The sequence below is a fragment of the Amphiura filiformis genome, chromosome 16 (assembly GCF_039555335.1).
Source record: "Amphiura filiformis chromosome 16, Afil_fr2py, whole genome shotgun sequence".
Lineage (NCBI taxonomy): Eukaryota > Metazoa > Echinodermata > Ophiuroidea > Amphilepidida > Amphiuridae > Amphiura > Amphiura filiformis.
The window spans coordinates 59,145,460-59,158,806 of record NC_092643.1 but is presented as its reverse complement, the minus strand read 5'-3'; the positions used below and the strand labels follow the sequence as shown (position 1 = coordinate 59,158,806).

At 37.6% G+C, this 13,347-nt stretch overlaps 1 protein-coding gene across 1 annotated transcript; it reads right to left on the bottom strand.

Moving 5' to 3' along the window:
• Nucleotides 1-6,251: 6,251 nt before the first annotated feature.
• On the bottom strand, nucleotides 6,252-13,235 carry LOC140136275 (DNA replication complex GINS protein PSF2-like). The gene is made up of 4 exons (XM_072158002.1): nucleotides 12,858-13,235; nucleotides 11,671-11,770; nucleotides 9,820-9,946; nucleotides 6,252-8,752 (listed from the first exon to the last, which is right to left on the bottom strand). Exons 1-4 carry the CDS (start codon nucleotides 13,060-13,062, stop codon nucleotides 8,627-8,629), a joined length of 558 nt encoding a protein of 185 aa, XP_072014103.1. The 5' UTR covers nucleotides 13,063-13,235; the 3' UTR covers nucleotides 6,252-8,626.
• Nucleotides 13,236-13,347: the final 112 nt, after the last annotated feature.

Sequence of the window (13,347 nt, the reverse complement as noted above, 5' to 3'; positions counted from 1 at the left end):
GTAGTGGAGTATTATACTTAGCAAATCGACTGTCTGTCAACCTGCTGCATATAGGCCCTACATCTCTACATAAGGCGCAGAATCCAACATACATATTTTAAACACTATCTTGTGTTAAAAAACATAAACATCTTCATATTTCTAAACGTGTTTTGGTGTTTATAAATTAACACCCCTATACCTTCACTGTACAAACAAGTGTTTATGAAGTGTTAAAGTGTTTATTAAGTGTTGCTCTGCTGTTTTTGCAGTGCACCCCTGCTCCGCGGCCATTTCTTAGATTTTTAATATTTTTTCAAAAATTTCCCCCCTCCCTCTGACTGCTCTAGATCCGCCACTGACGAGGCATTTGTCCACGCGGTGATACGGAAATTCGTTAACCATGTTAACAAGCATAAGGCCAATAGTAATTTTGCAAATGATTCAGCATTTGAACAGCACATATCCTTTTTTACATATTTTTGCTGAACCATGAAATGGTATCAGCCTATATGAGTGAATGTTACTAGCTTACTTACCAGCTTACTAGCTTACTATCTTACTAGCTTAGTAACTGACTGACCATTTGGTCTGAAATGGACATATCTCGAAATGCCACGAAGGTGTAACCCCCCGAGTGGTGTCAAATGGAAGAGAAAACATTAAAGAATATAATAAAGAAACACAGGGGGTGCTACTGCTAATAGTTTTAAACGTGTGGTCCATTTTGATTCAGAAGTCGCCCAATTGGGCTACTAAAAATCACAGGTTTGCACTGGCAGACAGCTTGTCTGCTATTTTGATAACAAGCATATTGTTTCCAAGAAAGTGAAGTAAATATTGTGAAATTCCCAAAGTATTATTAAAACAGTATCTTATTAAACCACAGTAAGGACCAAACTGGACGTGTCTAAGATCGCCCAGTGGAATAGCCCATTTTGTGGTTAGTATTTAGATCACAGGAAATTACAGTGCCCCATGATGCATTTATGAAAATACACACTAAGGGTATGTGGTAAATGCTATAGTTGCCTCTGATTGCGCAATAATGGTGAATACTTGTACGGTGGGGGCTTGGTGGTCAAATGTTATTCCTTCCCATGATGCATTTATGAAAATCAATACATACACACTAAGGCTACAAGGTAAATGCTATATAGTTGCTACCAACATTTTGAAATAATTCCGATTGAGCTACAACTTAGTACAAATAATCCTTGATATAAGGGGATCATGAAACATCATCTGAGGTCATCCAAGGTCAAAGGTTAAAACTGCTCCGATGTGGCTGTAACTCTGGGAAAACAATCCCCGGCACTTGGGGAGTATGAAACAGCAAAGGTCATCTGAGGTCAAAGGTCAGGTCAAATTTAAAGTCGCTCCGATGTGCCTGTAACTGGGGGAAAACAATCCGCGGCATTTGGGGAGTATGAAACTGCAAAGGTCATCTGAGGTCAAAGGTCAGGTCAAATTTAGAGTTGCTCTAATCGGGCTGTAACTTGGAAAAAATGATCCCTGACACATGGGGAGTATAAAACCGCACAGGTCATCAGAGGTAAAAGGTCAGGTCAAATTTAAAGTTGCTCCGATTAGGCTGTAACTCAGGGAAAATGATCCCTGACACTTAGCGAGTATGAAACTGCAAAGGTCATCCCAGGTCAAAGGTCAGGTCAAATTTAAAATTGATCTGATCATGCTGTAACTCAGGGAAAACAATCCCTGACACTTCCACAAGTATAAAACTGCAAAGGTCATCTGAGGTCAAAGGTCAGGTCAGATTTGAAGTTGCTCCGATTGGCCTAGGCCTATACCACAATATGCTGTCAAAGTCACATGGTTCAGCTATGGTGTGGTAACCGCTCTAGTTTACATAATTATCCTGCAAGTCCAAATCACAATATATATGGATTGGCTTAATCTTACATACGGGACCGTTCACAAACACTTTTTAGGGGGCCCACCTTTGTTCCATAACCATTAGGGTATAGGACATTTTTTGTTTTTGATATAGCCCCCGAATGAAATGTATTTAATTATGTTTGTACTCACTCAGGTAGCATTGTGTGTGAATTTTACATCCGAACTAGAGGCTATTCTTTTTTATGGGCATTTTAGTGTCTAAAATGGCCCAAAATGAGGGTTTTTCAATATTGCCGTCCATTTCTAATCGTCACCCCATAGGCTTTACATGTAAAATAAAAAGGCTCGTAAAAAATTAATAGCCTCTAGTTCGGATGTAAAATTCACACCAAATGCTTTTTGAGTGATTATTAAGATAATTAAATACTTTTCATTCGGGGGCTATGTGGAATTTTTTTTTATGTATTCCTTGTACAATGACATTTCACAATAAAATGTCCATTGGAAACAAAGGTGGGCCGGAGGGCCTGATGCAAAAAAATTCATAGCGAAAATTTTTCGCCCCCCCCCCCTTTGAGATCTCAGCCCCCCCCTTTTTGACATCAAAATTATCGGTCAACCCCATAGAAAAGCATATCAACTCAATTTTCCCAGGAAAATTTGTGGTCATTTTTTTCAAGGCTACCCTTAGGAGGGTCAAAAAATTTTAGGGTCCCCCTTGTTGCATCAGGCCCCCCTTACAAGTGTTTGTGAACAGTCCCTAATATTCAGTAAAGATCAAATTCAGTTTGTCAACTTTGTTGTTACATTTCTCACACATTGGATATTGGACACGTTGGATACTCCCCTAAGGGGAAGTCGAAAATTCGTTTACGAGCACAAGTAGGCCTAGGCCTATATACAGTAATTTTGCAAATGATTCAGCATCTGAACAGCACATATCCTGCAAGAAGTCCAAACAATATCGGACTGGCAAGGGGGGAGGGGATTTCCCCAAACATTTGTGTTACCTCCGGACATCCACACCACCACACCCTGATACCCCACCACACCTTGACCCGTTACCCCTCTCTACCTCCTACTCCCCACCCTACTCCAATTTCCACCACCATAAACTATATAGATTTAGTACCCCTACTAACCTATCTCACTCCACCCTGACCCCATCACCCCAACCAGCAACCCTACCACCCTGTCTCACCACACCATCCATCCACACCCTTACACCTACACTATGCCCTGATCTATATCTCTACCATCGTAACTACCCCTAACACAGGTAGACAGACCTGCCAAACTACCATATTTAAGAAAGAGGGACATTGAGGCCAAAACCTTGTACATGTACACAAACCAGGTATCGACAAATTCAAAGACTTGAGGTGTGCAATACTTTCAGAATTCAGGGAAGGTTTTGCAAGTCTAAATTTATCACAATAGACTAAGGAGAATGCTATAGCAAAATTTTAAAGTGAAATTTGCATCATTTTCTGCTATTCTTACATTTAAATTTGCCATCACTGAAATTTTTAGCAAGCAGGCCTGTCCCTTTTTCACTATGGAAAACCCCAAATGAGGGACAGTCCCTCAAAATGAGAGACAGTTGGCAGGTCTGTTACCCTACCACACCCTTACTCCATTACCAGCAACCTACCACCTGACCTCACACCCTAACCCAACTACTCTACTACCAGCAACTTACCCCAACTACTCTACTACCAGCAACTTACCCCAACTACTCTACTACCACCACCTTACCTAAACTAATGTACTCCTACCACCATACCCCACCCATTACCCTACGACACTACCACAACCACCCTACCCTACCCCACCTTAGCCTCACCATCCCATATCATCCCCATCACCGTACCCCTACCCCACATTTGGACTCTATTAACCCATCCACACCACCCCTACCCTTATACCCCACCACACCCTGACAACCCCCATCAACTACCCATACCACCCTATCCTATCCCACTACTTTACCCCAGCACCCTACCCACCCACAGCCCTACCCCACTACCACCCTATCCCACCCTTATACCTCACCACACCCTTATCCCACTACCCTACCGTACTAACCACACCCTACCCCATCACCCTAACTACCCTGCCACTCTACCCCCATCCATCACCCACCCATCCTTAGCTATCCTCATACCCCACCACCTCTACCTACCTTACCCCACCCCACCATCTCTACCTACCTTACCACATCATCCTACCCCATTACCAACCCAAACCTTTTACCGTACCACCCTACCCCACACTCTGATTCAGAGTCTGAAACCACCATCCCCACCACCTAATTACCCCTCCATCCTAACTAATTACCCCTCCATCCTAACTAACAAAGTTGAGTAAATCAGGTGCAATCTTTTACAATCAACTTTGTTTGTAATTGATCGATTCCTTTAGGAACAATCCAACCAGTCGACCCCAATTATTTATTTTTTTGCCGGATAGGACAATCAAACAATATTTTGATGTCCTTATCTATCAGACAGATTGTACTTTACACCAACACCTTCACAATCACTCCCTGTATGTAATCATTCGGGACACTAAACTTTATTTCCCCGAATAATATGATTTATTAATAGACCTATCACATTTTGCAATAACAGAAATGATTAACCTGATCTTTATCTGCCTAACCCATCACCAGATAATTAATCTCATTATCTGTGTGCAATCATTCGGGGGAGTAAACTTGATTTACCTGAAATGTGATTTATTAATAGTTGCGTCACATTTTGCAATAACGGAAATAATAAGCCTGATATATGACATATATAATGTACTTAATGCGTACCTCATTCTTTTGTGACAATATTGGCCGTTTGGGAAAATTGGGTAAAGCTAATAGGCCTTAATTATAATATTTCTGTACAAAAAACTAGACATGATTATCTTCTTCATACAGGTGAAATTGAAATTCATTGAATAGGCCTACTATTTTGGCACCAGGGCATGAGCTCAAGTATGGGCTGCAATTGTACAATTGTGTTTGGGAGTGGCCTTCTCTCCTTTGTCCTTGCTATTTTCTTCAATTTCTTACTTTGTTTATCAAAGCTACCTGGGCCAGCATGCATTTTAATAGCCTACACTGGCTATACAGGCTTGTGCATTTTTATTGTATGAGATTGGAACGGTCCATGGATTTCCCCTGGATTAGCATGTGTCCCTCACAGACCAACCTGGGTAAACAAACAAACAATTGCTATTGCTGCCGGTTGTTTGTTTATTAGTAACATTTTGCCACCCCTCAAACTAAACTGGGCTCAAAAAGAACCCTGCCATAAGTCATGTTCAATGCTTTATTTGCAAAGCAGATGCAAATAAATTTAAGAAGTTATTGAATAAATAAATTCATTGAATCGGTCCAACATCCCTTATCTGGCCTCTTTCATCTGGATCTCGCTATTGTTCGATATGTGATCTCATATTCATATTCAATTTATCTCTGTCGGAAAACTTGCTTTGACATCTCGATTTCTTCATTCTTTCTCTGAAGCATTTAGACTCTGAAGCATTTAAAAATACATATTTGCATGTACTGCATACTGCACAAAAATATGCTCGTTCAGTATTTTATACACCATTGACAACTCTGCTCCCCCACAAAAACACTCAAGCTATGTCATATCGAGTCATATTTTGTTGTCCCAATTTTTTCAGACATCCAATGCAGAATTGCATATATTTCATTTATCCTGATTTTTTTCACTTAACTGGTCTATGTTTGGTCCCATCATGGCTGGATATAAGAGGTTGGACTGTAATAAGGGGTTGTGCAATAATTATGTACCCTGGTGAGTAAGGGTGCAAGACATTTTTGGCAAGCCAAAATGAGTGGGGGAGGGGTATCAATTTTTGACACAGAATTTGGAAATTGTACCATCTCCAGGCTCATAATCATTGCACAGTCCCTAATTTGTCAAATTGAATATTCATTATTTAACTTATGAGACTCAATGAGCATGCAGGGTGAGGCAAGCAACCATAAGTGTACACATGCACAGGGGCGTACTGGTGAGCCAGAGGCCCGGCCAGAGGGGGCAACATTTTCAAATCTGTGAAGGACACAATAAATACATCACAAAATTTGTTTAAAAAACTAACAAAATTCACCAAAACTAAAAGACAGTTTTAGCTACAGCAATATTAATTATATGATTCTGCCAAATTTTAATTTTGTTATTCTTTCCAAATTGTTTGTATTACAATAACAAATACAAAATTGATGTTTTTCAACAGACACAACAAATATCACCACCAAATAGCTTAAGGGGGTACTACACCCCTTGATAAATTTGTGACTAATTTTACAAAAACTCAAAAAATAATAACACACTGGTAACAAAAGTTATGTATATTATAGGGGCCAGGAATCCAGTTACTATACTGGAATTTCAGTGACTTTCAAGACAAGCGGCACGTTATTTATGATAAGAAAAGAGGTACAGCTAGAATGTACTCATTTCTTAACACATATAATGAACCACATGTCTTGAATCACTGAAATTTCAGTGAAGTAATTGGATTTGTTGCCCCTATAATATACATAACTTTTGTTACCAGTGTGTAGTTATTTTTGAGAAAAATGCAAAATTAGTCACAAAATTTATCAGGGGGTGTAGTACCACCTTAAGATGGAAAATGTGTAAACATTACAAATATACAAAATAAGTCCGGTTTAAAAATACTTTTGATGACTAAATGTATGCTTTCCATATTCAGCCATTAGCCTTTTTCGATATACAGTAAGCCAAAAATTAAGGTACCAGTTATGTTTCACCCCTGTATATCCTAAACAAAGACAGATATGTCATAATTGGAACCAGCAGCCAATAGCTGCATCTTTTAGCTTCAATTTAAGACCTCATTTGTTGAAATTGTTCTAGAAATAAAAACATGACGATCCAAAACCCAAAGATGCCAATTTAAAAGTTGCAGTTTGCTACATTGCATGCCCTTTTGATTTGCACACAAAGCGTTCGCGAACAAGAGAACTAGCGCCATGCTTCCATTGATTAGCACGTTAAAACTAGCATCGTGCATTCATTGATTAGAACACAAAAGTGCAACTTTTGATTTTGTTTCTTCATTAGGTTTTAGATCACCGTTTCTTTAATTCTCAACCAATTTCAACAAATAAGGTCTTAAATCAGAGCTAAAGAGTCCAGGTAGTGGCTGCTTGTTTTAATTTTGACATATTTGTCTTCATTGAGGATATACAGTGGTGAATACAACTGGTACCTTAATTCTTTGGCTTACTGTATGGTGGACACAATAGGATGACGCTGCACGATTGAAGACTGCCCTCCTTTTGTGTACGACATACTTCGGAAAGGCTAATGAGTTGTGTGGAAGCAAGTCAAAAGTCCACTTGATAGTGTTTATTTGTAAGCCAAGCATCTGATTGAAAGCTTCTAAATACAGTCTGCTGTGTCATGGTGATTGGTTGTTGGTAGCAGTGTCCAGTTATTAAGGGCAAGACTGCCACATCAAAATGCAACATTAGATACATCTAATGTTTACATAAAATATCATAAAACTATAAAATATGATTACTTTGAAAGGATCCAATGTTGGAAGAAACAAGACTTTTCAATAGTCATCAAAATTAGAATTCATTTGTTTGATGATGAACACTAACAAAGAAGTAGAAATTGTGAGGTCACTATACTTGTATGATAAACACTACCAAAGAAATGAAATCTACACCCCCTGTGTGAGAGATTAAGGTCATGTCCATGCTTGAAAGGAGTGAGAGCAATCACTCCTCTACATCTCTTAAGTTGCATTTGCAAGAGCGATTTATAGCTCCTCTAGATGACTCGTTAAATTCTTTATGCTTTAATGGCCACAGGTACAAACAGCTGAAGCTCTTCTTGAAGAGACCAGAAGAGCATTCTGCAGCTATTTTCTAATTTTCAAAAGGCAGTCCCTGCATGTCTTAACAGGGGTGTATGGATTTTAATTGGAATATCCCAATTTGGGGCCACACAGCCATAAAGTGACTACTGGTTTAACAAGAGGCTTGCAATAAGATGTTTGCATCAGTTTTAAGTTTGTGTCAAGCCATATCCAGCAGTTGGTAATGTGTTCATCCATAATCCATGCATCTGATCTACTCCCCATTCCAGAAAAATACAGCACTAATTTTTTGGGATTGAACAAATATGATCAACTCCTGTCAAATGAAACATAGCTCAATCCTAATCATTCATTTAGTCCTAACTGGAGATAAAAGAAAAAGTTCACTTTTTTTACTAATTTCTTGAAAAAAGAGCCAAAAACATGCATTTTCGGCATGTTTTCTGACAATCAAGTTACAAAAATCACAGACTTGGGACAAGTCTAGAAGCATTCAAAATCTTGATGAGTACATGCCAACATTTTGCTCTAATTTGCACTTTTTTGTGTTATTTTAATTAAATGGTTAAAGAATGAAACATGTTTTTGGCCCTTACTTCCCAAAAATTGGCCAAATATTCAAATTGGACTTTTATTGCTAGTTAGGACTAATTAGAAAAAAATTAGTGCTGTATTTTTCTGGAATAAGTAGTTGTCAATAATTGATTGTCAATAATTAATTTGATAACCAGGCAGGTTTGGTTCACCCCAGAAGAACTGTTCTGGTGGGGCTTCCTCTTTAAGGTCATGTCTTAATAGGGGGTGTATGGATTTTAACTTGAATCCCAATTTTGGGCCTATGGCCTTAAAGTGAACAGTACTGGTTTAACAAGAGGTTTGCACTTGTAAGATGTTTGCATCAGTTTTGTGTTGAGCTTTGTCCAGCAGTTGGCAATGTGTTCATCCGTAATCCATGCATCTGATCTAAGGCTGGTGTTAGGAATGGTCTAATGGTGTTGATTTCCATTAATGACAGATTGTCCAGCTACAAGTAAATAAATAATTAAATAAATAATTAAAAACATGTCTAAAATCACAAAAGGTACACTTCCAGCTAGGATGTAAAATTAAGATTTCAAATGAAAAGGATGAAAATTCCATTTGAAAATTTCATCTATTGTTGTTCTGTACATCATTTAATTTGGTTTATATCACGAAATTTTTAACATTTGCCAGTTCAGCAAACCCCCCAGGTCAGTATAAACCCACTGTCTTAAGAAGTGAAAGTACTGTACCGGTACTGGGATGTGTGGCTAAAACAGACCTCTCAAGTATCTAGCCTTTGGTTGCAACATTTCAATAACAACAAGAACAACAGCAACTACAACAATGGTTTGGAGAACAGATGTATTAAACTATCTCCAGAAATCTGGAAATGTGCTAATTTTGTAACATTTTGTAGCTTGATTTCTCTAATACAATGTTTGCTTCATTTTGAACCAAAATTATTTCAAAGTTCAGACCATTCACTATTTTTTGGACTCATTTTCATCAATATTTGCATTATCAGGGTCTCTAAAAATGACAAATTATGTTGTGCAATTGCAGAGTGAATTGTTACTTGCCAGGAACAACACACTCTGGAGATAATAGGAGGATCACCAGAGGTATAGTGCAACATCTAGACAGCACAGAAGACAGAATTTCTAAGGCTTAAAAAATGTGTGTCATGTGTGACGCAAGTTTGCTGACAAGGTTGCAAAAACTTACAGCTTTTTGTGCGTCCATCTGAAATTCACGATCAATTGAACATCTCAACCATAATATATCCCCCACACCAGTGGCATAGCCAGGGGGGGGGGGAAATGAGGGGGAGGGGGCAAAGGGGGAAGCTTGGGGGACTGCCCTGATTAAGGGGACTGCCCTGATATCAAGATTTTTAGGCCTTTTTTTTTGTATTTTTTTAGCCCTTTTTGACCATTTTCATCAAAGTTTGCACCACCCATAAAAGTTGTCTTGCCCCCCTTTGCCCACCATCTGTAAAAGTGCTGGCTATACCACTGCCCTACACCCCTGATCAATATAGCCTACATGATCAATACCGGTACTTACCCTAGCATATGTTTCTTGATCTTTGACAAACCTATCCACTGATTGTCTCAACTTAGCCACTCGCAAATCCCAGATATCTTTGACTAGTGTGTGAACTTCATCTGCATGGGGTATGTCATCTGTGGCACTGTAGGTAAGAACAAACAAATACTTGAATAAACAAACAAAAAACAGAATTCTACTATTAATAAAAACAAGAGCTTTGTCAAGATTATTATTTGTACAGCAGGGGTGAATGTTGATACACCATAAATATTGCACCTCCAGTCCTCCACCCTACCTGTTTTTTTACATTGAGGTGCTGACATTTTGGTGTGGGACAAATTCAAGAACCACTTCCGAGGCGATATCTATAAGCACACTGAGGGGCAATGGAACATTGTGTTTTGGTTTGAAACTTTGAAACTATTGCTGTGTTGGATAATATTTGGATTGGTTAGAAAATTGTCCAACTCCAAGAAGTACCGTACTTTACATCTTAGCTAGAAATTGAGCTTTACCTGTCATTAGCTGTCAGAGACATGATTCATAACTGCACATCCTTAATTTGACATTGTAAACATTTGATTTGATTTGATTTGGTATTTCCACATTGCACATACAACAATACAAGGTAAATAGGTCTTTACCAGACTTCAGCAGCCGAGTTTCAATTAATGACTTCAGTACATATGTATATACAGGGTGATTTAAAATGAACTGTAGGGCCTACCCAACTTCACCCATTTTTTATATATATTTGCGGAGGTTGTACATAACAAAAAACTATCAGAGAAAGCAGTTAGAAGTGTTCTGTAGTAGAAATTTTGATAATAAGTGGTTTTAGTCAGAAGATATCGCATTTTCAAGTTATCATCCCATTTTTAGACTAACACACGGAAGTAAGTTTATCCGTGTTCTCTACCGCAGTAACAAAATGCAACTACCATGACTACAAAACCATGACTACGTACATGTACAGAAAAACCAAGACAAATTAATGTTATTTCGCATTATTAAATCAGTAATATTGATATTCAATTATATACAATGTCAGGTTTGCCAAGATTACATGTTAAGTAATACATGTAGAACAAAGGACCCGTTGACTTGAAATTGTAGAGGGAAATTTGAATTCAAAAAGAAATGGTGCATACAATATCCATACACTTGTAATTGAGACCTGATTTGTTCACCAATACTAGGAAACATCGCCTACTACCCTATTGCAGCTTGCAATATAAAATTATTTTAATATCGGTAAGTATTTAATTTTAATTGTATTTATTTATCAATTCATCTTATTGTTTGAGGGCAGTTGAGTGAGCAAAGGGCAGTGTTTGAGGGCAGTTGAGTGAGCAAAATGCTGTAGAATAGATAGTTTGAATAAAATACTCATACGTGTGCAACATCGTTTTTGGTGTGTTTTCTAAGAATGTAGCCTACTTTTCTTCACTATCATTAGAGGTAAAGACATGATTTTTTCACCAATAATAGGAAACAAAATATCCTGTCACAGCTTACAAACACAAATTATTTAAATGTCGGTAAGTATTTTATTTTAATTTTTGAAGTTGGGTACAGTTCATTTTAAATCACCCTGTAGATGTGTGCTCCATGATCCCCACTTATCAATCATGCTTATGAAATTAACTTACTTCTGAGTTCATTACAATTAGCTAATAATAGAATTTAGCATAGCCATCAAAGATTATGTTTGGCCATCCCTGAACCAAATGGCTTGTCTAAAATGACAGGCTGACTTCACAGGTGGCACATCCATGTTTCCCTTCAGGAATATTCAACAATGGTTAGGAGTTCCCATCTTTGAAGTGTAGTAATTTGTCTATGACTCTTTAATTAAATACTTACTGACTCAGTAACAATTTAGTTACTTCCATGTAATGTGGATTCATTGTTGGTTGAAAAATTGGTGAATCTACTTCTTCTTGTTTCTTTTCCTGCAGTTTTTCTGTAAAACAATTAACAAAAGGTACAAATTTATTGTAAAAGTGGAAATTTGTGTGTGTGTGTGTGACTGTAATTCTTCAAATTGAACTGTTTCAAATGTTTTTTAAAGGGGCATTTTGTGATCCATCCTCATTCCCCCACTTTTCTCCAAAAAAGTTGAGATCTTTCAGGAAAAAGCTTAAACAGGAAGCCCCACTTGGCCAGTTCGCCACATCTGTTTATTTGATGACAGACATAACAGAATTTACATGGATAAATTTTAACCTTGACTAATTCCCTAAGAACTTGAACCAAAAGTAGGGCTTCCACTTTAAGAAAACCCTACCATGATGAAAATTGTTTCACTTAATTGCAATCAGAAGCATCCAGAAAACAAATATTCTGAACCATAACTTCCCATGATTTTGGAGACAAAATTCTCACAAAATGTTTGCATATAACATAACAGGACTTGCAATATGTGTATAATTCTACAGTCCCAAAATGTTTTGCCAAATCCTTTATACAAATAATCCCATAATTTCTGAAATGTTGGGGTGTCCGGTTGTCATCTCTCAAGAAGACTCGGATGTTGATGTGCAGTGCTTGATTTCTGAATGATTGTGAAAGTGCTTACTGCTAATATACTGTATTAGTACGTAAGTGTACAAAAAATGTAAATTGTACTAACAAAGTAGTCCTGCCAGCAAGACTTCAGTCTTTATCATAAACATAAATGACATCTACGTACCTGAAGTCAGATAATGTCATAATGTTAAATAAAGATTACTGAGTTACAGTTACTGGAACTACTAACAAAGTACTACAAAACTATGTCTACTTGTTGTATACAGCCGGCCGTTCTTCCTGCTGCCTGGAATGGCACTGCACTGCAAAACTATCTAGCACATATTCATGATATTATTTTGCACTAAACCATCATTCTAGCGCATATTCAAATACTCAATATTTCCTTTAAAAGTTGGCAAAATATTGTTATTAATGCCGAATCGAATGATTGTTGGACAATTTTTTTAAATCAATGAAATGAGTAAAAAAAGGCAGTTTTAGTTTAGCTTTGGCCGCCTACCTATATACTCCTAACTTACCAACATCCATCCAATCTGGTGGCTGTATCCTACATTTCTGTCTCTGTTTTAAATTAATAGCCATCCACAATGGTACATTGACTGGCATACCAGCATTGAATGGGCCTACATCCCCACCAATCAAATATATATCGTTGTGTGAAAAATTTGGAATGATTGTCACCGTCTCTTTTTCGGCTAAAAATTCCACTTCTGATGGTTCCATAGTGACGAAAATATGTTGCAAATAGAAAAATAACTTCTTGAAATTTCACTTGGCAGTGATTATTAAGTACCAAACAGAGCTATAAAGTGACAAACCACGTATAAAATGCACAGATTTTTACGTTGTTTGTGTTGTTTTTATTTGCGATTTCGCGGGGTAGGTCAAAGGTGACAGGTGAAAGGTCATCAAGCCTCTAACTATATTCAAATTTTAGCAAATTTTAATAAACAATTACAACGTATAATTTTAACAAATATTACAATTTCAAATAAATAAAAAATATTA

Excerpts from the sequence above, each read along its gene's own strand:
- LOC140136275 (XM_072158002.1), bottom strand. The coding sequence starts at position 13,062 with ATGGAACCATCAGAAGTGGAATTTTTAGCCGAAAAAGAGACGGTGACA. Across the intron at positions 9,947-11,670 it reads ACTAAATTGTTACTGAGTCA|TGCCACAGATGACATACCCC; the intron begins GTAAGTATTTAA and ends TCTTACCTACAG. Across the intron at positions 8,753-9,819 it reads ATCAAGAAACATATGCTAGG|CTGGACAATCTGTCATTAAT; the intron begins GTAAGTACCGGT and ends ATTTACTTGTAG.